The 27,620-nt window shown below is 36.6% G+C and overlaps 1 protein-coding gene across 2 annotated transcripts in view; it reads left to right on the top strand.

The window, feature by feature from the left end:
- LOC136260965 (uncharacterized) overlaps window positions 1-27,022 on the top strand; it is a 37,492-nt gene extending 10,470 nt beyond the window's left edge. Inside the window, exons 6-14 of one of the 2 annotated variants that reach the window (XM_066054890.1) lie at window positions 7,636-7,768; window positions 12,865-13,007; window positions 13,796-13,990; window positions 14,082-14,162; window positions 17,762-17,982; window positions 19,981-20,090; window positions 23,521-23,680; window positions 24,871-25,007; window positions 26,775-27,022. In XM_066054890.1, coding sequence (XP_065910962.1) covers window positions 7,636-7,768; window positions 12,865-13,007; window positions 13,796-13,990; window positions 14,082-14,162; window positions 17,762-17,982; window positions 19,981-20,090; window positions 23,521-23,680; window positions 24,871-25,007; window positions 26,775-26,916 — 1,322 coding nt within the window. In that variant the 3' untranslated portion in view covers window positions 26,917-27,022. Of the gene's footprint in view, window positions 1-7,635; window positions 7,769-12,864; window positions 13,008-13,795; window positions 13,991-14,081; window positions 14,163-17,761; window positions 17,983-19,980; window positions 20,091-22,029; window positions 22,220-23,520; window positions 23,681-24,870; window positions 25,008-26,774 lie in introns of those variants that run through there. The other variant, XM_066054891.1, reaches the window with a different exon arrangement.
- Window positions 27,023-27,620: the final 598 nt, after the last annotated feature.

Raw genomic sequence — 27,620 nt, 5'->3', positions numbered from 1 at the left:
AATTATGAGCAAAACCAGCATCACTTTTCCTTCTCAGTGTTTGATAGGTATATTCAAGCCCAAACATGCGGCAACAAATTTCAATGGAATTTATTTAACCAAATTTTCTACTAAATAACTAACTTATCCTCAGCCAAGTCTAACTTAACTATGATTGATACCACAGGGTTGGTTTCTTCACTGTTTCAATGTTGCTTAAACCACTCCAATTGGTAATTATGTTTCTGATCTACCACCTGCACTACTTAACATCTCAGGCAGCTTGTGGCTCTGGCTTCAAGCTTACCTCAGTAACAGATTCCTGTTTGTTACTATACTGTATTAATGGCTGTTATTCTGGTCTCTTACTTGAGATACCACAGGGCAGTATCCTTTTTCTCCTCATCATGTTGTGAATGATCTATATACCTAATGTTATTGAGAGTGAAGCACTATACTGTTTGCATACTTTAGACACATTAGGACACCTCTGATAACTGTTACAGCATGACCACTTTAACTGGAGTACAATGTGCGATCTACTTTTTGACTCATCCGAAAGTTGCCACTTATCCTATTACATATATCATCAGTGATAACTCACTCACATAAAGAACTTGGAGTTACGTTAAGTGATAGCCTTGAATGAAAATTTTACTATGAAAGCTAACAAAACTTTAGGTCTTGTACATAGAACATTCAGTCTACTTAGACTAAAATTATATTCTTGTATTGCTCCTCCATCTGGCATCCATACTGACATCAAAAACCTAGAATATCAAACATCTTCAGAGACAAGTCAAAGAAACAATTACATTCTCTGACTATAACTAGACTTCTAAAACTTGAAATTCTTCCACTAAAGTACACTTTTGAACCTTCAGATATCATGTTTGTAATTAAATCCACCTAACAGTTTCAACATTCACAATTTTATCTGCTTTTCCATCAGGTGGCTTCAAACTATATCACAACTCCTCTGCCATCATTGAAGAATGATACTTCTATTTTCTCTATTTATATTACTCCCATTGGACCCTCATAAATTACACTACCTCCAGGGGCGTACGCAGGAATTTTGAAAAGGGGTTTCCACTACAGCTAAGTGACTGTATATATTAATTTATTTATTTCTTAGACGATGATAATAATATAAATAAACACTTAAACAGTGGGCAGAGAGGCAAACTCTGCCCAGTCCTGGGATGATGGTATTGTTGCCATTACAGAAACAGCATTGCCACGTTGAACATCAATGGCAACCTTATGAATCAAAAATTGGATGGCCCTATTATCACCAGACTGTTCCATCACCCGGGAACCTATCCACCTCACTAATGAGCGTGCACATGATCCCCAAGCACCCAGGGTCTCAACACATAAAGGGGAGAAGTGAAATGATGAAATCAGAGAAGAATACTTTCTGCACTTAGCTGACTTTGCAGAGTTTGCCAGCCGGCTGGCACCACTTGCAGAAGTAGATAAATTAGATGGGGCCAGGGAGTCTGAACAGGTAAAGTCCCAGAGCAAGGGTAAACCCGTGACCAAGGAATCAATGACATGCCATCTGGCCCCTTACCATCATTACGACACACACCAACTGGCTCCAAAACAGCAGGTACACCTCCAGACACCAGAGCACGATGAATAGTTTCATTCACTGCAGCGTGCCGAAGAATACGGCCTCCACTACGCCTGCAAGACAAAGCGTGAGTTCCAAAAACATCAACTTTACTGCCACAAACACACATATGCTCGACAATGATGGGAACACCGAGACGTAGACCAAGAGCAATATTAATCCTCAAAGATTCATTGTCCAGCTTAGTGACTGTTATATTAGAGTAGTTTGTATTACCTGACTGTTCTATTAGAGTATCTCGATCTTTTCACCAAAATCATAATTCAGAACAATGTTATAAGTGTTGCTATCATGTTAGAAACTATTATTTAGCTAACTAAGATAAAAGTATACAATGTGTCCTGTTCCATAATAGATTCCAGATTCTGGAACCTGAAGTTTCAATCTCAAGTAGTGTGTAAAATCCAAAGGGGTTTCCTGAAACACCCCTCGGTACGCCCCTGACCTCTGTCACTGCAATCAGTTTGTTTCTGAACATTTCTCTGTAAACTTCAGGGGCAGATATAAGTTTTGGCAGGACCAGGGTAGTAGGCATATGGAGCAGGGGCCTGGGGGGCTGTGCCCTCACAAGCTAAAGCTATTTCATGTTTCAGGACTGAAAATTGTGGTTTTATGCACATCATACTGCTTTCTAAGTGGACTACATTGATCAAGAGTTGTATAGGGATAAATGACATTCATGAGTAGTTCATCTAGCTATGTATGAATGGCATACACAAGACCATGTGCATTTCATTTGCAAATATTCTTGGCAGGCTAAGTGTGCCCATGTATAGGATAGTGCTGCAGTTCATACTCAGCAACCATGGAGGATTCTCAATAGTGATAATTATGTGTAGTGACTGTTGACTAACTGTTCTATTACGGTATCTCAGTCTTGTGTAATGTTTGTTTTGTTGTTGTTGTTTTTTTTGGGGGGGAGGGAGGCATATCTCCTTGGATCCGCCACTGAAATACGCACTGATATAATATTATCTATCGTGTGGTCTTTTTTTTCTTATAATTATTCCAGTTTTGGCTGTAGGCACAAGCCTACAGACATTTACTATGTATGTATATTGTACCTGTGTGTGTAAATTCATGCATGTGTATATAAATTTATGCATGTGTCTACACTATACCATATTTTCTTGGTTAAATGCCATGGCGTTATTATTATTCAAAATCAGCCACTACTTGATGCCCGAAAACAATGTTTAATAAGCCTTTATTTTCAAAATCGATTATGGTACCACTCAAGTGTGGCTACTATTGAAGGTGCAGCGTTTAACCAAGAAAATACGTTATAAAGCATCTATATAATAATTCTCTAACTCTTTTCCGGCACTGCCCCGTCGTTATTGGTCGGATTCCAATTGGATCGGTACCATTGAAATCTAAAATTCGAGGTGAATCTTTTGATCCGAGATTGGTGGCAATTCGTTAATCTACGGGAAATATCCTTTAAACCACTGTAGCTACCCAAGGAAGACACGAATGTGTCCAAAACTTTCTGGAGACCTTTATCGTGTTACCAGCCTTCCCCATCCCAGCTTACACCAGACATTTCTCTCCCCCTGTGGACGACAGAACGAGAAACGGAAAATTGAGGCCATAAAATTTATAAACAAAAACTCCTCCCTGGTTTTTCCCCCAATTAGCTTCAAATTCGCTAGACCAACTACCTGTCTGAATCAATGTGTCATAAGGTGGTTTTTGTGTCTGTCATTACGTGCTAACCTTGGTTGCGAGATACTTATCATTGTCAATGGCCATTATAAGTTTACGATACGCGTATACGACATTCCGGTATACACGCGTTGCCAATAGAAATCAGATGACGTCATATAGCAAAGATTACAATAAAATAGGATCAATCACTTTTACACGATTTAACCAATCACATCAGCGAATTTGATCATGTGATCTGGTGTGTACGCTATCATCCGGCAACTAAAAAAATTTTTTTTGATCACACCCACCAGTATAAAAGGAGAGTTTAGTAGTGGGTGTGGCAAGTCTACGAGGCTACTTGACAGACTACCGAAGGAAGATTGGCTGGGAATACACACTCTGCACCCTGCTGTGCTGTCCACTACAAGGATAGACGTCACACCACTGTGGGCCAGATGAAGTATTAGCTACTGCGACATGAATACAAGCAGGTCAGGGACTACAGACAGACCTAAAATGGAGGATTACCAACAACACCATTACAAGGGTGAAGGAAACAGTTGTAGTGGGTGTGGAAATTTAACGAGCTATGATCACTCCAATCAGGCTACCTAACAGACTACACAAGGAAGATTCGCCATTATGAGAGAGGAAGGACGGAAGATTACGTTCAACTACTCTAATAGAACATACATCTACCTTACCAGGCTACGAATCGTGGACAATATCATGAAGTTGCTGTTGCAGTCTTCAATGTATAAGGAGACGCAAGACACATTTTCACTCCTTGGTAACTCCATAGGGACAGCTGTAACTTATAGGAGCTCTATTACTTTATCTCCGTTGAACTGCTCTAATAGAACATACATCGCGATATCTACCCTAATAGAGCACACACAACCTCTCTACCAACAATCAATTTTCAATCAGTCAATCTCTCTCTCAACCTCTCTAGAGTAACCACTCTTCATATGAAGGATTCATCTTGGTAATGCAGGCACCTTGATTCTGAAAGCTACAAAAGAACTCTTCTCTATCCAAATCCACATGGTTGTGTTGACCTTGCTCAGTACAGCTGATAAACTTGAATACCCATACTCAATACTTTACTGCATCCACACTTTGTCTTGCAGTAAATAAACATCACAATACCATGACTAGGATGTAGAAATGGAACTACAATTCAGTTACTCAAATTTACTACATAAGTATAAACCAAAATAAAAGCAAGTTGAATTAGAACATAGCTCATTGTGGTGATGCACCAACTATTGGTAAACTGATTCTCATACCACACTCAGACACTTTATGTTAGTTCATGCAACATCATCATCAAAATTAAGTTGAGTACACCCTGCCGCTCAAAACTAATCTTTTTCATGTATGTGCATGGTTGTAATGGGACACATCTTGATACGCCACCTTCATGAGAACTGTGTTCTGCATGAGTACTGCACAGATATTTAGAAATTCCAGTGCACAAGGCCACCTAAATTATAACTAGATGTTAGTGCCACACACAATAATGGAAATTATACGTGCACATCAGTAGCTATGCGTAATCATTTCTTTGTTGGTATGTAATGATGTGATTACTCCTTGATCATTAGTAATGTTCAAATTTTAAGTGTATTCACACAATAGGACATATCAATTGTCTTAGTATCACGCGCATTTTGCGCGGGTACCACTAGTTAATAAATAAATATGCATCCAATGCAATTTCAGAAATACACGGGAAAATGCCTTGCAATATGTAAAAAGCCAGATTTCAGCAATACGTATTGAGCTGCAAAACCTAACTGTTTAAGTTTCATAATAACATTTTACAAGCAATTATCAGCAAAAGCCTGAAAGAAATTGACGTAGTACATAAGTAGTGTACTGCAGGGTGTTATACTCTAATAGAAGAGTCAGTAAATCTGTACTCTTCCATTACTTTATCCACTACTGTATAGATGTTAATTCAAGGTACTGTTCTTTATCATGAACCACGATAGTGGTTCATGATAGGGATCAGTCAGAAAATGTTTCTAATAGATTACATGCCAAAAGTAACTTCCATCTTCTTTTTCTTCTTGTTTTGCACCAGGAAGCAGAATTCAGCAGTAAAAAGTAATTGCGTATATTAAAAATACTCCTACCCCAGTCTGTGTTGTATTAAGGTCTTGGTTTTTAAAGCATTTGTGAGATATAGAGCAAGAGTTATATGCCATAGGCTTGTAAAGCCATAGAAGTGATGCTTCAAAATGCCACTTGCAGCAATGTATGGAACTATAAAATGTGTCAAGATGTATTAGTCTAAACAGTAAACGTGAATGTTACTCACTGAAATCCAATTTTGAATGTTTCAGATTTTCCCAAATTTTAATAGGTTCTTAATTTACAAAAGTGGAGTATTCTGTATGCTAAGCACTTTAATTAGAGTTGAACACGTTGCTTTATGGTATGCAACTCTTCCTTTATTTATCTATCTACTAAAAACAAAGTTGTATTTTGTTGTTTGGTGGTTTGCCATCTTCACAAGGTACAGACATTGTGCAGACCCCCACAATCAACCACATCCTCAAAAATATCTTCATCTTGCCACTTATTATTATTATTTCTAGGACCGCGTCACATACAACCAAGTACATACACCAACGTTGCAACCTACCCATTGGGCAAGTATAAATAGTGCCATAGGCAGCACTCAGAGCAGTGCGTGTGTACCGGTGGAAATGATACATATGCACATGTACACAGGCAAGGGAGTTTAACTGGCATCAGAAAACCACAATACTAAAACACAACCTACACAAAAACCAAGTTAAGTTAGCTATATTGAAAGTAACTATATATTGTAGGTGTGATGTGTCTCTGAAGATGACTCAGCAGTGAAGTGTGGCTATACAGAACACTGAAGGGATATGGTGAAGGCACAATTAGCAATTGATCCCAATCAAGCCAATATGGCACAACAGACTGTTGTAACTAGAGGCCACTGGTGATGTGCCAGTATATCAGTGGTGTGGCATTGGCACAGTGATCACAGTGATCACAGTCTATAATATTATGCATACAGTCATGTACAACATACAGGAGATAGTTACACATTGTTGTATATGCAGCACTGCATCGGCTTCTTGTTTAGCTATTACAGACTCACAGTAGAGTAGTAATTAAGCCGAGTGGAAAATAATTCCAGCCGCTAGCAAGCCAGATGAAGGATGAAGATGTATAATACACACTACCGGTACAAGTATTACATTACTCATTACCTTGTTGTTCCAGCTGGTTGTTTACAAGCGCATCAGCTGGTATCCCAACTGGTCACTAGCTGGTTGTTCCACTGCATGACGCCTGGAGCGTATATCCTGCATACAAAATACACAGTTACAAACATTTAAACATACTTGTAATGTTGTTGTTTACATGTAAGGTGGCCTCTGGCTCTGCTGTAGTCACTCCATGGACGTTTACTAATCTTCTCCTTCGAGCAACCTGTAATTAAACAAGGGTGTGGTGCTGGGCGTTATATAGAATTACACGTATGGTAAAGTCATCAGCACGAACAGTGTACTTATTATACGGTTGTGCCTTCATTCACAGGCGAATCTATCCCCGCTTAGTCCATGTCTCTAGGCCTCGTAGTTTTCTCAAACATTATTTATTTATTTATTCATTCATTATTAATGATGTAATTTTAACCGCATTTTGATTATTCTTAGTACTTGGTTGTATAATTATTATTATTATTATTAGACAACTATCCCTCTAGGGGCCTGCAAGGAGGCTAACAGTAAGCCTGTGAAGCAGGGAGTCAGAAGCATCTCTACCTGCAGGCACATATTATAATTTTTGTCTATGTACATGGACATGAAAAATTTCAGAAACTTGGGAAACAAAAAAAATTTTTTGAACAAGAAGAATAGGGATTGTTAGTTGTGATTGTGAAAAAACTGCATGTACAAACAAGAAGTATAGGGATGGAGAAAGGATCACTGAGGTGGTAATCTAAACCATAATTCGTATTTTGACTCTTCTATTGAGACAAAATAGGGATTTGTGGTTTACATTACCACCTCAGTGATCCTTTCTCCATCCCTATTACTGCATGCAGTTTTTTCATGATCACAACCAACTATCCCTATTCTTCAAATTTACAAAATTTTTTGCTTCCCTACTTAATTTGTAATAGGCATAGCTGAAAATGAACAAAATGGCCACTTTGCTTTTCAGCAATTGATAGTATATATGTAGTCCTGAATAAACACCCTGGAGTGTTAGTTTATGTATGTGTGTGTGTATGTGTATAGTATGTATGCGTGTGTATAGGGAAACTGTTATACTTAGATAGATGTGTGCCGTAATGTACATAGATGCTTCAAGCAATACTGTTGTGGTGATAATTGTGATTACTGTGGTGGCAACAATAGTGATTGTAATATTGATAATATCAGTAGTACTTGTGACAAGGAGGTGCATAAAGAATAAAGAAGAATACTCAACTGGGTATGTGTGTTGTGATAGAGTGAGTAGTTTCCTGTTGTCTGTTTGATGCTTTTTTTTTGCTCTATTGACATTTTCGACAGACTAGTTGTGTCACAAATGATGTTCAAATAAACTATGGCTTGAATTCCTTGTACTATTAAGACACAAAGTAGTGTGTTTTTCAGCCAGGAAAGCTAGTGCACCACACAGTGGGTATATTTACAGAAAGAAAATGCAATTTTCACACACACATACGTAGCTTCATGTTCCCTTCTCAAAATGGAATGAATTTCTATGCTGCTATGCCCTACACCCCACATTCAACACATTTAACAAAAACAATTATAAAATGTAACACACGTAACTCAATTGTCTTGAAATTTGGTGTAAAATTAAGATGAATTCACTTGCTAAGTCTGGTATGATTCTGATAAAGGTTCACACACAGAGTTATAAAGGAATAGTCAAGGGCAGCTCCAGAATGACAAGTTTCCAAATTTTCTGTTGCATGCACACTTAAATCTAGGAGGTCTGGGGGCATGCTCTCCTGGAAATTTTTTAAAATTATATATTCTGAGATTTAATCTGGTAACAATTTTAAATATTTAAAGTTGACATTTTAAGCATATGTTATGAATTGAGCTTACTTGCTTCTGCTAGCACTGTATCCTAAAATATGATAGACATACTGATATACCTGCATGGTGAGATACTCACAGAACAGCACATATCAATATTAAATTTCATTTGCCAGGTATATCCTTTTGCAATAATACAGCGTCGAGTTCAGTTTGTATTGGTCAATATAAATTTGGGGTGGACCGATACTGATTTTAATCGATACTTTCAATACCAAGTGTCAAGGATATTATGTATGCCAATTCCAATACCAATACCGATAATTTTGTAATTTTGTTAACATTACAATTTGTACATGAAATGAAATGTATATAGAGTAAAAACCTGTTGTTTGATTGATTCCTTAGCTTGAGTTGTTAAATTAGAAGTTAGTCAGACAAAAGCTGTGAAATAATTCTTTGTACTACTTTTTCCTGTCACGCTTGACATTTTCTAATCAGTGCACTATAGTAGGAAACTTAATTAGTATCAAGCTTCTAATTATTGCGATGCAGTATCAGTCTAACCTCAGATATTATTAATATACATTCATCAGCAAATAATCAATAATCTTATAGTACAAGACCATGCAGTTACCTTGGGTGTGCCACAAGGTACTGTTTTAGGCCCCATTTTGTTTTTAGCATATATCAATCACTTGCCTAACTGTCTATCATATTTAGGAGATGAGAATGTGCCTTCAATGGTGACTGCCTAACTGATTACTTAAAATAGAGTCAATCCATTTCTTCAGACCATTGTACTTTGCATAATAAACGTAAAAAGCCTTTGCGAAGTCTGTCTGGATGATGTAAAATTGAGTGTTGTTATCATAGTAGTTGTGCATCTCTTCATGGACAAATGAGATTAACATGATCAGTTATGTCTAAAGCCATGATAGAGAGTTATGTAATATGGGATGATAATATACAAGTACATAGAAAAATTTGGGATTTTCAACTAGAGTAGGGACCATAGCACATTGATAAAAAGTACTGAAACAAGTTTGAGTATAGTGCACGATATTAAATCATAAGAAGTGTTATATCCCTATTGTGCTCAACCTTGGATTATATATTCCTATAGCTCAAGATACCATAATGAAAATGCACAGTAGGGATATAACACTTCTTATTGTTTTACTGTGATTTAATATCGTGCACTATACTCAAACTTGTTTCAGTACTTTTTATCGATGTGCTATGATCCCTACTCTAGTTGAAAATTCCAAATTTTTCTGTGTACTTGTTTGTTAACTTTTTTTTTTGTAAATAATTATTATGACTGGTGAACCCACGCATACCGCATCTGAATGGCACTGCGTGCCCCACCTATATTAATTATCGCCTGAAAAGTGAAGTATCTATTACGCTTCGTTTATCAGCTATGTTCAACCTGTTACACAGCATTTCGGATCAAGAATAGCACCTCTGCAATCCACGCACACCGAAAGAAATAGTGCTGCGCGCCCCAGTATTAATTATCATCTGAAAGTGAAGTATCCACTGATTACACTTTGTTGTCTGCTATGTTCAACCTGTTACACAGCAGTACAAATCAAGAACTGTTCGAAAAGTACCTCTGCAATCAAAATAGCCACTACAAAAAACACAGACGATTTCCATTATGAAGGGAAGCTATCACGTGCTACCACCAAATCTACACTTCACTGTCAGCAAAAATGAATGGGACGCAAAAGAGGACACTGGTAAGTCCATGAAGAATGCATTGTATGTACTGCAGTATGTCAAAAGGCACCAGTTGGGCCAAAGTGACGTCGAACAGTGAAAAAATCAAGCCCGTAGCCTTAGCCGTTATCGAGTTACGCTTGTCTGAAGGCATCAGTCAGTCAGTCAGTTACTCACTCAGTCAGTAGAAAATTTCATTAAATAAATTATTTTTAAAATTCCGTAGAAACTTGTTGAAAGCGTTTCGGGTCGATCTGAAAACTTTTTTGGCTTAGTGTTACCTAACCAATACTGTCATCAGGAAAAATTGAGGCTGTTTTTGAGTGGTGGGCCACGCCTACTCCTTTGTGGTCCCTACTATACAATTACTATCGTACTGTATGATATTCTAATACTTTACTTATAAGAGAGGTAAATTAGGTGAGTGGTACATAACAGTTATACAACGTGCACCCATGCTCTGCCTGTATAAACGCATTTGCCTTCGGGCCTGACGGCCCTCAGGCTCGTGCGTTTATATCAGGCAGAGCACTCGTGGCCGTTGTATAACTATATAATACGCACTGCCACCAGTGCGTATATCTCGTTAACTCGAGACACTGCACACCTAATAGAAGTGCACACTATATCCAGAAATCACAGATTTCTTTGATGTTATACTGTTATCCTCTTCTCTTATATAGGGAAACAAGCAAGCAGTGATTGTGGGATTGAATTTTGCCAAAAAAAATTTGCAAATGTAGTAATTAAAGAAACATAACAAACACTAGTCTCTTAAAATTACTATTTTAGCAAAAGTAAAGTCAAACTACTGTTTGATGTATTAAAATTGAATCCCACAATCACAGCTTACTTGGTTCCCTATATAATAGAAGGGTATAACAACTAAAGATTTTGCCAATTAGGTAAGTCTGCATGCTAAAATAGAACATATTAATTATACCACGGGCACTTGTGCTTTGCCTGTATATATGCACTTGTCCTCGGGCCTGCAGCCCTCAGGTGCATGCGTATATATCAGGCAAAGCACTCGTGCCCGTGGTATAACTATTACATATATTGTATTGTGATATCTTCTTAAAGTGATAGGTGATAGTTGGTTTTGCTTGGTGATTCACATCCCTAAAACATGGGCTATCTTCAGTCATTGGGAACTATACCACTTTTCAATGATGATTGAAAAATTATCTTTAAAATAAGTGTAGAAATATCACTAATACTCTGGCACTGTTACCACCAGGACTTTATATACATCAAGATGGTGAGTTATGTATACCGTTTCAGGCTTGGATTGGACCTTTATCAGAATAAATATTTATAGGCCTTCTGTTGTGAATACTGATTAAAGTGGTACCAAACATTTCTGAGAACAATCATGTGTTACTATGCCATCCACAGACAGGGGTGGAATTCCTCAATTATCAATTGTTCAATTCACAAGATTTATAAATGACACGCCTTCTGAACTGTGCGCATCACATACAATACACTCATTCCCAGAAATAGTAAACTACTACAAGACAATAGAAATTACGGTGCTTGGCTGGTACCAGCCAGCCTCCGTGAAAAATCTGCTGGATTTATTTAGCTTTTCTTTCCCTGGCACAACAACTTCCAAGTTGTTTGTCAGGAATATATCTGTAAAAGTAACTCATCTTCTGAGAGAACTTTCTTAGCTTGATCATGCAATGAGTGGTTGGACTCAGCTAACCTATTGGTAATAAATCAGAATGTGTACATAAACCTAATGGCATTGCTAGGAAGGTGTGGTGAGAAAAATAGCAATCACAATAGTAAAAACAGTTATCAATGATGGGTTTCATCAAGAACCAACACACCTCAGTGACTTAATGTATTCATGTACTGCATGATCAGCTTTGTCCTGGAATAAAAGTGGTCATCCCTGATGTTTTGTAGGTAGTTTTTGAATGGTTCAATATGTCTAGTCTTTACATGCTCTTTTCACTCATGCAAGTACTCAAAACACCTTGCAGATGCCTCTAGCACGAAAAATCTGAGAAATGTCTGGATGCAATTGTGGGTCCATGCTCAGTAGCATATATTCCAATGTCAGCTCTACACATCTTTGCCAGAGTAAACTGCATAGGATACAGGTCTTCCCCTGAATTTCTCCAAGTTTTCTATATCGAGCTTGATTTTCTTGTTTGCTGATTCAATATCATCAATAGTCAAGTGTTCATTAGTTACTATTATCTTTCTTCTTGAAGTACTTCAAAGAGCCATGAGTTCAGCTGCTGACAAATATGCATGCTACAGAGCAAATGTCACACATGATGTCACTATAACTAGCCAGCCATTTGGTGGATATAAATTTGACATTTCTCGTGAAAATTTGCTAACCACCAAATTTAATTCCTGTCCATTTTTCTACTTATACAGTAAGAAGAAATTTGGATTTAAACAAGCTCCAAGCCACCTATATAGCCAACTAAGATATTAAAAGAAGTGATATCCATGTTAAGCTATAAAAGGGTGTGATCTTCAAAACCTCAGTGGATAAAGCAAAGAAATCAAAGGTGGCAGCCAAGAAATGGCTACTGTGTAGTTAATGCCAATTTTAATATATAATGGTTGTAAAATTGATTAGCATTAACATCATTGCACTTTGATTTCTCAACTCTTCACCAAGTTCTTTTGAAGGCTGTGCTCTTTTTTACATGCAGTTTGTCTGTTTTTGCATGGATAGTAATTAGCAAGAAGAAACTCTGTATGCATGATATAATTGTAAGCCCATGTAAAACAATTTGTATTTTATTACAAATTATCAAGTTATGTGATATTTTATGCTAGAGTAAAGATACAGTTTCATTCCACTGTTTCTCATGATGGCCATCGGATCAGTATTGATAGTGGAAAATTTTTGTTACCTGATATTGATGTTCAAGAGTCACTGACACCTATTGCTGATGCTGACTCTTTTGATTGTGCACATGGTAAGGATTTTTAGTAATTGTTGAAGTTAAAATGCACATCATATTACTGAGATACTTAGTTTATAGTTGCCTACACTTCTGTAGGGTTGGTGTATTTGCTTACAAATACATTTTAGGTTTGGTTAGGGCTAGGGCTGTGCAATGATAGCAAAATCTATATCTTGATAAGTGAAAACCACTTTATCTCGATGATTGATATTATCTTGATGTCGTATCTGCCCGGTAATAATTGCACGCTTAAGGATAATACTTTTATCTTAGACTACACAACAATAAATACATGGTACAAGACACTATATTTATACTATAAAAAGAAACCTTAAATAGCATGTTTACCAAGTACAAGGTGCAATACAAGTCCATAAATAGTGTGTTTACTCTATTACATACAATTAACATAACCATAAGAAAAGCTGCTAATACATGTGTTAATTACTTAGCTAAGTACAAAAACAAATCAAAGTACACAGTACAACTTAGCTAAGGATTCTGATTACTACACTTGATAAGAGGTAATTTCATGTAACACTGTTTTGTAAGCACAGTGTTACATATTTGTTGACTTAGAGTCATGCATCCCCAACTAATTTGGCATCTTTACATAAGCTTACTGGTAATCTGACTACTGTTGATACACAGTAGATTACAGAGATTTACTATTATCTAGATAATAAAATCATTATCTTAATCATGATATTTACCACAATAATCTTTTATCTATATAATCTCCTAGGTTTTGTATATAAATTCAGTAAATATTATAAGGTATATGGTTATGTATGGTTTAGATAAACTAGGTGACACTTTGATGCCACGCTCCCATCTGGAACATTCAGTTTCTCTAAAAGATTTACTTGCCAGCTGCCAAGAAGAACAATTTAAACTAACACCACAAATAATAACAAATGCCATGATTGATCATCGGTTCAAAGCTTTTATCAAACCATATGATTGTTTAACCATCTGTGAGACTCTTGGGGAAGGTGAGAGATTGCATGTTGATGTAGCCATGCTTAGCATGTGCCAACCATCCACATGTTACTATACATGTACTGCAACTATTTTGCTTTCCAGGTGAATTTGGAAAGGTATTTCATGGATATATTCAAAACGAAATGAACTCCAGCTTGGAAATTGCAGTGAAAACAATGAAAAGTATGGATAAGAAATGCACATATTTGTGTTCACTCGCACAGTTGGTCAGTCTGGTTGATCACTTTTATGCCAGTGAAAGAAAGTATCTCTTTATATAAACAAGTATTGTTCAGGGGTGTACAGAAGGGGATTTCCAGGAGTTTCAGGAAACCCCTTTGGATTTTACACAGTACTTGAAACATTAAGAAATTGAAACTTCAGGTTTCCAGAATCTGGAATCTGTCATGGAACAGAACACCTTTTAAACTTTTATCTTAGTTAATAATAGTTTCTCACATGATAGCAACACTTATAGCATTGTTCTGAATTTAATTATGATTTTAGTGAAAAGATCAAGATACTCTAATAAAGCAGTCAGGCAATATAAACTACTTTAATATAACAGTCACTTAGCTGTAGTGGAAACCCCTTTTCAAAATTCCCGTGTACAACGCTGTTGTTGGTTACTGAGTAGCTAATTCTAGCCCAAAAATCTGTGGTACAGATAAAGCATTCAAACTCATTGTACTAAAATTTATTTTTCTTTCAACAACTATGCCCTATAATGTGTTTGTGCTTAAAGGGCAGTTGGAACTAGTTGCCAGCTGACCCTCAACACCACTTGTACACATTGTGTCATAATTCCACACTGGTGTTGTAAAGCAATAACAAAAGACAGAATGTAGATGAGTTGTAATCACTTTAAGGGATAACGAAACTGCCTTGGGGGTGGGGCACCTCCTGTGAACTAAATCTGCCCAGCCATCACTGAGATATATGCCTTCAAAGTTTGTCTTAGATTCTTCACATCTTTCTTCATCTTATTTTTGCACCACTTAGAAAATTGCTATAACTCACGCATGATTTAGTTGATTTATTCAAAATTTGAGGGCAGTAAGTACATAATGCAACACATTTACAATCCAAGTTTCATACACATAACAAGTGAGTTATTCATAACTTTTGAAACATGCAAAAGCAATTTTTTGTCACAGCCACAGGGTAAACCACAATAATCATCATTGTGCAAACCTTTTGTGGTTTGAAGAAATTGTAATAACAATCATGGAGTTATAACAAAAATGCCAATAATGTGTAACAAATGTGCAATCATGTTTTGTTAATAAAAAGTATTACTTGCCATGCCTGCCAGGCAAACTAATTAATGGAATCAGCTGAAAATAGGTATATTAATTATTTAGAAAGTCCTTTCAGTGCTTTACAAGGAATCAAGTGCATCATTGAGATACACTTATATTGCAGTCACCCTATTAGAACATTCAGCTACTGTATTAGAGCTATCAGCTATAGTCAGGTCACTATGTAGAGAGGTCAACTATTAACAAGTCATCCTGTAGAGAGTTCATCAGTCCTCTGTAGAGAGTTAAGCTATACCAAATTTCAGCTATGAACAAGTCACCAACTATGTTACAAGTCACCCTGTAGAGTTCTAGAAACAATCAAAGGATGACAGGATGACTTCAGCTGTACAAGTAGTGCTAAATACTTCAGTATTAATAGTAATTTTTTGCATTAAACTCTGCTCTACATGGCTTCAGATTCCTAAGCTGTAGGTGCATCATACACTTTCTGCTTAACCTATAAAGTGACATCTGAGGCAGCTAAAATGAGTGAGACGTGCATGTTTAAATTATGTAAAAGTGGCATATTTTTCTAATTTTTTCTGTGCTAATTATATACGTGCAAAATTCTGTAATTTGGCAATTTGGTCACCATTTATATAGGAATGTTTTACATTGATTTTTGTCATGAATTGCAATGCACGATGGAAAACTAACTTCCAAACGTATGCATGTGTGTGCCTCACACATAATTATGATGATTAAAGTACCTGGTAAAGGCAGAGCCTGTATACCAGAAGGCCTTATAAAGGCCTAAGATGTATATAATGCATAAGAGCTAAGTCGTCTGTATACACTTCAAGTTTTAAAGTATTACATATGTTACGTAGAAATGTAGCACAAGGATCTAGGTGGATTTTGAAGGCACGTAGGGTTTAGAACATTCTGCTAGGCAGGTGTCTAATTGTCAAGAAAAATGGTCAAGTATATTGTGCCTGACAAATCAGAATAATAGTGCAATCTGTTACACTTTTCTCAACCTACAATTACTTAGATACACTTTTAAGGTAACCAATATTTAAATAAATTACTCAGCAAGTATATAACTGTTTGAATGAACTGCTAAGGACTGTTACAGGTCTTGTGCAGCTTTTGTGTATAAGGCTTAACTTGTGCTTAATTATCCCCTATGATCTATATTTATGATGTGGTATTCTGCTGTAAATAAGTTAAAGTGCGTTGTTATAAATTCATTGCCATTGCAATTATTTTCCTAATGTTACAAAAAGGATTTTAGAATTCTTGTTACTGTTATTGATTGTTGTGTTGGATTAAAATATTATTAGTTATTGTTGTTATTGTTAACAATAATTTTTAAGCACTACAAAACACTATTTGGTTTAGTTATTGTTTAACAATTACAACACTAGTGAAAAGTCCATGGTGAAAAAGTTTGTGAAATCAAAAGTGGCAGCCAAGGAATGGTTGCAATGATGCTAATGTCAATCATTTTTAATGATCACAGTACAAAGCCGGACTTAATTGGCATTAGCATCACTGCAGCCATTTCTTGGCCGCCACCTCTGATTTTACAACTTTTTTTTCATCGTGGACTTTTTGGGGGGCTGCACCCTTTTTCACAGCTTGGCTGTATTGCTACTACTGCACATACATTGCATCAATTTGTATGTAGTGCTCTTAACCATCTGTGATTGTAGCATTGTGTACTATCAGTGTGTGTAGTACTTCCATTCCTATGATGCATTCCTACCTACATAGTATTATAGCTATATGTATCCATGCCAAAATAGGGAAGTTGCGAAAAGGGTTGTGGTCTTTATAATTGAGAAATCAAAGGTATGTAGTATCCAAGAAATGGTTACAATTATGTTGAATTTTGATAATCACGAGACATTGCTGCATTAGCATCATTGCAATCATTTATTGGTTGCCACAAAAAGTAGACCAATTATGAGAGTTTCTCCAGAGAGATAGATTCCTTTACATGTATAACAGAGTAACTGGAAGGAGGAACCCCATCCGTAGTTCATGTGGTGAGTTATAGTCCGAGCTGCATTTGTTACCCTTACTTTTGTATGGGATTCACGATAGTCGTTCACCATAAAAATTCTTGGGCACACCACCAATCTTATTATATTTATCATTTTTGTTCAAATAATAATAATATGCCATATATCCTCTATTAGAGCATCTCAACTCTATTACACATGTTTGGTTTGTGCCTTATAACTTTGTATGAATGGTTTGAGCTACAGTGCTTACCTGATGTACAGACCCTAGTTCCATAAGCCTGTAGCCATGACAAATATTAATCTTTACATGAATGACCAACTGTAACTCTATGAATGTTCACCAGGTTTACACCAATTGTAATATGTAAATTTGCTTTTATATATATATATGCCATTTTGCTATATTTGACAAATTTCAAAACAATTGGATTACATGTTTTTGAGTGTATAAGCAATTTTTGTAGTGTGTGAAATAGCTCCAAGCTATTTAATATGATTTTTTCAGACTGTAGCAGCATGGATGAGCTAAACTCATTCATTTCTGAAAGTGCCATCATGAAAGATTTCCAACACAGAAATGTTCTTGGACTAGTTGGAGTGTCGGTTGGAGTAGAAGATAAAGCAGCACCATACATTATCATACCATTTATGACAAATGGAAACTTGAAAGGATATTTGAAGGAGAAGCGATTAGCAGCAGTAGGGAATATTAAGTCATTATCCAATGTATGTGCCATTTTGTTTTTATGTATCATACAATTGAGTATTGACAGAGTAATAAATTGCATGTCAATGGGTAGCTGATACAGGTGCAACCCAACAGATATTTATATGTGATATTTACACATTTGTAGCTTAGTCATTCTAAAGCAGAAAAAGGCCCATTGTTGTGACAAAAGTCTATACTAGGGACGAGAGTCCTTCCACATTAAATTTATGCTAAATCAATCCTGTCATCTCTGAGATATGCATCTTTGAAATTTCTCTATAAACTTAATTCTACCTCTCAAGAATTGTTAGTTATCACTTGTACATGCCTACTTCAATTTACTTTAAATTAAATTTGGAGAAAAGTACTTTAGGTTTAAGGAAGAAAGTCCATCCCTCCTGGAGGAAGACTGAGTGTGGCCCCGACTAGACATTGGGTGACCTGCAGTTCGAATCCTGGGGTTGGAGGGATTTTTTTCCTTACTTTGGCCCCTTTTCTGTTACACCTTATTCAGTCAGTAAAGTCAAGTCACTAGGTCTAAGTCCTTGTAGGTTAGGTAATCCTAAGGCTGCAGCACATGTTGCTGTCAGACCTTCAGTGCTGGTCACTGTAAAGTGCTAATAATAAAGTAAAGCTATCAAGGTTCATGGTAGTGGGTTGTGTGGCCAAGAAAGTAGAAATAGCACATTCACAATAAACACACACAACCACACACTATATTTGCAAGTTATTCACATGTAAAATCAGTTTCACATTCCTCAGTGCATATTACACAATGTTTAATGCCTCAGATCATGGTCTTTGTGGACATAGGACAAGCTCTTAACTCAACACTAATCCTTGTATTACTTGTATTCATACACGAATCATTGCTGGGCAATTCTTTCTGTGATGCATGCCCAGAGTGACTAAGTAGTTGGCATTATTTTTGTCTCTGAATTTGGAAACAACAATGAAGCTCACTAATTCTCAGCCTCTATCGTCGCTATTACCAAATGAGTATGAGGGAAGAATGGAGTACATTTTTCACTTTAATGTACTAAGCCATGAACTCTTCCAGACAAGAAAAGGCTCCTGTTTAATCAGCCTTGTGATGAAGTGCATGAATGCATGTAATGCTGGCTTTGGTTTATGATATGGTATAGGCAGATTTGATAAGACAAATTAAAGGTGTCCAAACAGTACCTCCTGCTAATGTCTGAAGGGGTGGCTGTGTCATTAGCTAGATAGTATAGCGGCACAGCATAAAAATCGTGTACTTTTTCATAAAAGCATTAAACTTCCACATAAGTAGTACTCCTCATGATCTAATTTTTTTTGATATAGTGCCATCGCAGATTTGACCTTTGGTGACCTTTATGGCTATTTTTGTTCGGTAATGTGATCCTTTTTGTCTTTTTCTTCCCGAGGCATTAATTAACTTATTAAAACATGGTGCCAAAATGAAGATCTTGTTGAACAAAACAACTTAGTTTTAATTTGAAGTTAATAGGTGATTTCATTCCAAAGTTATGATCATTTAAATTATCCATGAATTTTGAGATACTTTACCTTCCCATGGGTAATTTACACCCCAAGGGCAGGTAAACTCAGAGAATTTTGTGGCTAACAAAAGTAATCATAACTTCAAAATGGAATTACCTATTAACTTCAAATAAAAACCGAGTTGTTTCGTTCAACAAGATCTTTACTTTGGTATCATGTTGTAACATGTCAATTACTGCCTCAGGGAGCTAAAGACAGAAATGATCAAATTTCTGGGCACAAATGGCCATAAAAGTCACCAATGGTCAAATCTGTGATTGCATCATATCAAAAAATGCATGTCATGAGGAATACTGTTCATGTGGAAAGTTTAATGCTTTTATCTTTTATGATAAAGTGAACGATTTGGCTATTTTTGGGGGCTACGCTGCTATACTAAGAGACAATAATTAGCTTGTAGTCCAATTGTGCAACATTTTAATAGAGTGCTGTTTTGTAGTATTAATACTGCATTTAACTGCTTGTTACAGGAGATCAGCTACTTAACACTGGTAAAGATATGCTGTGATATTTGTAATGGAATGGAATACCTTGCTGCAATCAAATTTGTCCACCGAGATTTGGCTGCAAGAAATTGCATGTAAGTTGAGTTTTGTGCTGCTATTGAAATTTGAACACATGTCTTGTTCAAGAAACATGAGGTTTTTTATTTGAATGGTAAAAACATGAGAGGTGGCAGCCATAGTTGTACCAGTGTATATTTAACTTCTATTCATGGAACAACTGAAGAGTAGGAATTTAAACTATAGGTGTAGATAATCTCCAGTATTCATACTGCACTTCTATCACTACAATCCCTAAAGTTCCTGATTACACAGTTTGGGATTTTCTGCTCAAAAAATCACCCAAAAACCAGCCTCACTATTCTTTCAGGCAGTATTTCTACAATTAAACCTAAAAAGTTCCTTTTTGAGCAACCCCAAATCCTTCCAACAAGATCCTATGATTTTTAATGGAATTTTCTACCAATTGACTGACTGACTAGCTGATTCCTTCAGCAAGCTACAGACTTGATTTCTTCACTGTTTAATGTCACTTTGGTCCAAGACATACCTTTTCACCAACTGCAGCAGCTACAATGCCCATTTCTTTCCCTGCCACTGCATGGGTGTTGATTTGCAGTAGCATGACATGGCTTCAGTGCTGGCTATCCCAAGAATCATCTGTAATTTTTGTAGTGACTGGATTGATTGCAGAGGCACTTCTCATACTGTTCTTCATTTGTATTGCAGCATAATGGGTTGAACATAAGTAGCTGAAAGTGAAGTGGAATGGCCACTGTACTTTTTCAATAATTAATATTCAGAGGCGCATTCAATTGAGCAATCATATTTTATAATGTTTCTAGTGCTATCCTTTCCTTTGATGTGGTATATGCTTGTTCACCAGTCAGAAATTATTGTGTACAAGAAAGTAATAAAACAAGATGATGTGCTACTTCTAGAAAAACCAGGTGCCATGCAGCTAGTTATATAGCTGGAATTAATTTAACTATAGTAGGTTTCTGCTTTGTAATAATACAAGTATGCACACTGAATTATCAAATTATAGTTATTGTGGTTTTATATTTTGTATTATTTCATAATTCTCTAATTACGTTGCTATGCATTGCTAAGGAAGTGCTATTTAAGCAAAATGTTTTTAGCACACAAAAGTATCTTCTCAACTGTTTTATAGTTTGTCTCTCATGTTTTTCTGCAAATTCTCTCTACAAACCCTCAAGGCTGCCCTTCATTTTTGTTCACGTATGTAGAGGAGATGCCCCTTTCAAGTAGAAGGGATTTCCTAGTAGCCTAAGAGGCCTGCTACAGTGTTTTTGGTAGTTAAATACCTGAAGAGCTCAATGGGAAGATAGTTCACAAGGTTTGTAAGGAGTTGCTACACCCGTATTTCAAAATGAAACTGCCTCAGCACAAAGCTTACCAATGCTGAAGTTTAATATGGCTTCGTTTAGTGTTTAATTCTCCTAGGTTGACTGCTTTTATCACTGAAGGGATTTGCTTACGTGGGTGCGTACAGACAAACATAGGTAGATACATAGGTACACACACATGTTTTTACAAAAACAATTTCAGTAAACCAGGTGCATGCACATAGCCAATGCTGTAGGTGCACGCCTGGTTTTAAAAAGCAAAGTGTAAGGAAAATAAATTTTACTATAGTGAAAAAAAAGCAATGAAACAAAGGGAGAGTTCATCTACACCTGCAGCTATACTAGTAGAAATTTAATCCCTACTTCAGTCATGGCTATGCTATAAATAGGCTGAATCATGAATCATGGTAGTGGTTCATAATAGAGATCGCCTATGTTTTTTTCCAAAATCCTAATAGAACACTCCCTAAACACCATTTTAGAAAGCTCTACCAACCTCAAAAGAATCCTTAGAAGTTAATTTGGAAGAAGTTTATGTCCACTAGTAAATATGAAGTCTAAAGGACCTGATAAAAGTACTTTTTTATAGAACTAAATCTGCTATTTTGAGCCATATTATTGTTCATCTTTCAATTTTTTTCCACAGACCTACAGCAAACTCTGAGTGCTTTTTGGGGGATAAAAACTACACAGCCTTTCATGTTAAGTCTTTATGACCTATTTGTACATCCACAAATTTACTTCTTGTAGGGAAATCAATGTGTTAATAAGTATCTATTCACATTATCATGTTCATTTGAAAACCCTATGACATTATCTATCAGTATATTAACAGAGCAGTGTACCACTACATACTTGACTTATTGTGATCACATAACTGCACAAGTGTGCAAAAGTATATTCAATTGTAAGGAAACAATACACTGGTATTCCAGCTGACTACTTGACAACTACTGTACAAGATGACTGACTTGATATACATGTTAGTACTGTGTAATATCAGGCACCACCAGCACCTCTTATTATCATGTTAGCTATCCATAAATGGATTTATAAAAGTAAATAAACTAGTATTTTAAATACAGGAAATAGAGATCGCTGAAAAGAAACAAGAGTCAAACAAGCCAGCATGTTAGGACTCGAATAAACATTTAATGCATCCTCAGTACCTATCTGCTCCTAATTTATAGAAACTGTTGTTTTTCCTTAGTCTCTACTGTATCCATTGAGTCCAAATGTGACTGAATTTGACAAAACCAGGTTTCGACGCACAAAGCTTCATTAGGAGATATGGCAATTTTAAGTAATCATTGTGTAATAACTTCTCAGTGCCTACAGCTGTGGAAACAAATTTGCACCAATTATTCATCTATTTACTAGCTATCACTGTGTGGGTGTATAAGTTTCTGATACCCAAAATATGCCCTGTTTTGGGCACCTTTTTGCGAGCGGGTAATAATATCACAGGTGGTAGTGATAGGGGCGGAGGGTGGTGGGTGGTGGGTGGGCTTAATATAGGGGTATAAAATGAAGTAAGAAGACGAATGGAATCCAGAGGCCAAGTTTGGGCTCTCCATGGCCCTCAAATCACTCCAAATTGACTGAGAACACTATTGGCGAGCTCTCTGTGAAGTCCCAGCTCACTACACACCATTGTCACAAAGCCATGGCCATTTAATGGCACCAATCTCCCACTCGTGGCTTTGACAGGGTCGGAAGAAAGCTGCTACAGAAACCAGACTTGCCAGTCCTGAAGGAAGTACAGTGTGGAATATGATAGTGTTTTAGACCAGCAATCCATTTCTGGTAAAAACGTAAGTTTGATTTTGTGTGTGTGTGGAAGCCTGGTTATATGAAATCCGGTCACAAATAGAGATCTCTGTGTGTTTAACATGCTGGCTTCTTTGACTCTTGTTTCTTTTGTTTTTCAGCAATCTCTATTTCCCTTATTTTAATTTGCACTGGTATGTGACTTAAGTATAGGATTAAAGTTCTCCAGCTGCAGGTGTACATACGTACGTAGGTGACCTCCATGTTTCATTGCTTTTTATTTATAAGACTCTTTACATTTGTTTCTTTCATACTTGCTTGCTGTTTACCAAATTTATTGTTTTTTGTTGTTGTATTGATTGTTCAGGGTAGATAAAGACTTGGTGATCAAAGTGGCAGATTTTGGGCTTTCTAGGGACATTTATGCTGATGAATACTACAGAATGGGACAAAAATCTAAAGTACCCATCAAGTGGATGTCACCAGAGAGTATCCATGACAGATATTATGACCAGAAGACCGATGTGGTGTGTTACATGCACATTTAGTTATGTCTAGTACATAGGTAAATATGTTTTTACTCAATATTAGGGCTGAAACAATTATGGTTTTTAGTACGTATTCAAGTATTCCCTAGAGTTAACAATCGAATACTCATGAATACTAGCTACTTGTAGTCATACCCATATGACATGTTTTATACTGACTTTAAGCAGTTTACAGCTTTTTCAAGTAACAACAATGATACACGCACTATATGTGACTGGATCTGCGAAAACCCTTCTTATCACCCAAGACAGGAAGTTTGATTTTTTCACACAAACACAACGCTTAATGAATGTACTATCAAATTTCACTGTCACAGTCGACCAGAATAAAGTGGTCTGCTTTTGCTGGCTGCTTTTTTTAAAGCACAGTGGTGAACCGTACGAGTGGTCTGGGGCCTTGATGGAGCCCTGGCCAACCAGGACATGGCTGTGTGTGGCTGTACAGTTCTGTGGTGTTGGACAATGACCTGTGCTGTAAATTTCCTTTCATTTTAGCCAGTTCTGAGCCCTGAATGGCCCATAACTTGGCCTAATTCATCCCAACACGTTCCTTTTCAATTTTTGAACACCATCTTGCCCGCCTTCCAGGGCCCCCACCTCCCACCCATCTTGCTGCTCACCTGATAGTCAGCCTCAGTTTTAAAACTATCTAAAATGGCGGCAAACTTAGCTGTTGACTACTTCTTCAGTGGATGACCAGGAAGGTAAGAAATTGTTGTAAAATGTGTGAAAATTTGGTATGCGTAACTACCACCTTTGGCCAGCTACAACACTCTGAATATTTAAAACCGACGTTTTTCGATACTTTTAAATGGGCGATAAGACCGGTTTTCCCAGAGACAGTCACATATGTTCCTGACAAGAAATTATGCCAATCAAACTCTATAGCCTTCATTGTGTCACTCCCTGATGGAAAATGCACCATGTGAGCTGGCTCATGTGATCTTAATGAGTACTCGAGTACCAATTTTACTATCCGAGTACCAAAATCCTTAACGAGTACTCGAGTATTTGTAGTATTTGTTTCAGCCATACTCAATATCTGTGCATCCAACATGCAGAGATAGGTTAAATACTACACTTGCAAGACAAGATGAAAAAGGCGGGTTTGTTTAAGGCCATCATAAAAGTAGCAATATTAAGTCAATGATTTTGTATTTCTTCTGTAGTGGTCATTTGGAGTAGCATGTTGGGAGGTACTCAGTCTAGGGAAAGCGCCTTACCCAGGAGTGGATAACAGTGATATGCTGCAGTTTATTGAGTCAGGAAACAGACTACCAAAACCGGAATTGTGTAGTGATGAATTGTACGTTGTGTATGTGTGTGTTGTGTGTGATGGCATGACTGATTTATGTGATGAATAATTGAATATGTGGAAATCTGGTCATATTTGGTTGGCCTTATAGTTAAACGAGGCCACTACATGCAAGGGCATCAGAGTAGGTGTGACCAGTGAGGCCAGAGCCTCACCACTTTTAGCTGGAAATTTAAAAAAAAACTTTCAATTTGATGAAACCAAAAGCAAAGGTAGTGAACATGTAATACTTATTTAATGACAACTGACAGAAACAACACTTATCTAACCTGTCTTTCACTCAACACAGCTTCATGTCGACTAAGTTTGTCTTAAGTGCCTCTAAACATAATTACCATTATATTTAGCTTAGGCTTTGTTTCTCTTTGTAGCTACTTTGGAAACGTCCCTTGCAGTTCATTAATAAACTCAAAATATGATAAATTTTAAGAGTTATGGAGGTGCTTTTTGTCAGTGTCCTGACACTCCAGTGATATTATAGGACACTTGTCAGGTAGTCTAGCTAGCTAACTAGCACACAAAATTGCCTTCAAATTTAATAGCATCTCAAAATGTGCAATTTCAGTGGGGGGCAGATTGAACCTTACCACTTTCGCTTTTACTCTGATACCCCTGACTACATACATAACATGTGCTCCAGTTGACCTGAAACTTGAATTTTATTTGTTTTTGCTTTGTGTCACTGTGTGTACACTGCAAATTTACTACTATTAAAATACTATTTTTTAAAGAGAGGAGTTTTGCTTGTCACTCTTCTTTAATCTTTTGCCTGAAGATTCGCATCCTTTACTTGTTCTAGAAGCATGAAGTGCAGCTGAACACATTGGGCATTCATCAACATAAACTCTACAAATGCATGACAAATGAAACATTTAGAATTGTTCAATGGTATCACACACAACTGATGTCATAGCCTATTGGTATAACAACATGATATCAACATAATTCTGTATCCGTAAATTCATGCTTTGTGATATTTAAATGTTGTCATATGCGTTTCTCCTCTATTTTACTTACTGTATTGTATGTTTAGTTTCTGTATTTGTAAATTCCATCATAAATACGGGTAGACACTAAACTTGTAGCTTGTGAAGCAAATTGCAGACAAAATGTGGGAATGGTGTGTGTCAGAAAATGGTTGGCATTTTATTCTGTAGTCTCATCTTAGGTGATGAAATTGCTAAGTGGCTACTACAAAGGGTGTGGCTTCTGACATATTATGATGGCATTATTGCCAAGTGCAAAGTAACTGTGTTTGAAATCCCTGTTTACAAAATTGTGATGGAAGTTTTTGCATGTAAACTTGTTTTGCCAGCTGGATGGGATGGCAATTAATATGCAGCAAGTTTACAGTCAATCAAAGCTATGGTTCAGAATTCAGGAGTTAGAGGCAGATGGTAAATAGCTAGTGGATCGATTTCATTATATATACATACAGCAGAGGATGTACATTTACAAAAGAAAGTCATATAGCTACTATATACAGTGTAATTATATTTTTCATAATGAAATAAAAGTTATTCCATTAAAAAGCTTATAAATGAAATGTGAGAGCATTTTTGCAAGTCTTTGCTTGTTAAGGAGAGACAAGTCAGCCCCAGCCACAACAGCTGAGCTCTGAGATTACACATACATATATTTATATAGTCTATTTCCTATAGGGTGGAATGCTTCTAACAATAATAAAAGATGTTTTGCTAATGTATATATTAAATCCACATTCTTGTATCTAAGCTAGCCATATTATATCTCCTTTAGGTTCCAGATTATGTTGAGTTGCTGGCAGCTGAAGAACAGTGATAGACCAGTGTTTTCTACACTAGTTGAACAACTTGAACAATATTATTCTGATATACTGGAATCTAATCCCTCCACACCTTATGTAACTCGAGAAACCTGAAAACTGGACCTAACTTTGTTTTCAAATTTAAATTGCATGTCATATGATTTATTTATTGTATTATGCAATTATATACACAATACATTAATTTTGAATTTTTGCTATGCGTGTGTTCAGGTTCAAAAATTGGGGATGCAAGTGCTGTTTGAAAGCATGATATCTTGATGTTGATGTACAGGTTACTTATACTCCAGAACAAGTCAATTGTAAAATGTATAGCTAGAATCATATTTCATAGAATCATATTTATAGCTAGAATCATTAAGTCTAAGTCTTTGAAATTAGCCGGGTTAAGGCTGCAGCACATGCTACTGTAGACCTTCAGTGCTGGTCACTGTAAAGCAGGGCCGGAGCCCACGCTCCGGCATTGGCCGGACCCCTTTTCAGCTACTTGAATCTGTAAAAGATCGAGATACTCTAATAGAGCAGTCAGCAGAATATACTCTAATATAACAGTCATCGAAATATTCTAATAGAGCATTCAGTATAGAATACAGCCATCGTTCTAATTACACTGCTTACTCTAAGTCATTACATGCATGTCATGCATTAGCAATTACAATCCCAATGGTTTCTGTATCTCAAAGAACTAAGCTTCCACTGAATTTTTAAAAGTATAAAATTAGATGTGAAATTGAATTATTAGGTATAGACGGGTTGCCTTTTTAAGGCGTGGTCGTTTTACCGTAAATTTTCCACATACT

This window comes from Dysidea avara, chromosome 7, assembly GCF_963678975.1.
Source record: "Dysidea avara chromosome 7, odDysAvar1.4, whole genome shotgun sequence".
Classification (NCBI taxonomy): Eukaryota; Metazoa; Porifera; class Demospongiae; order Dictyoceratida; family Dysideidae; genus Dysidea; species Dysidea avara.
The sequence above is the reverse complement of the archived record's forward strand: the minus strand, read 5'-3'. Positions and strand labels throughout refer to the sequence as shown.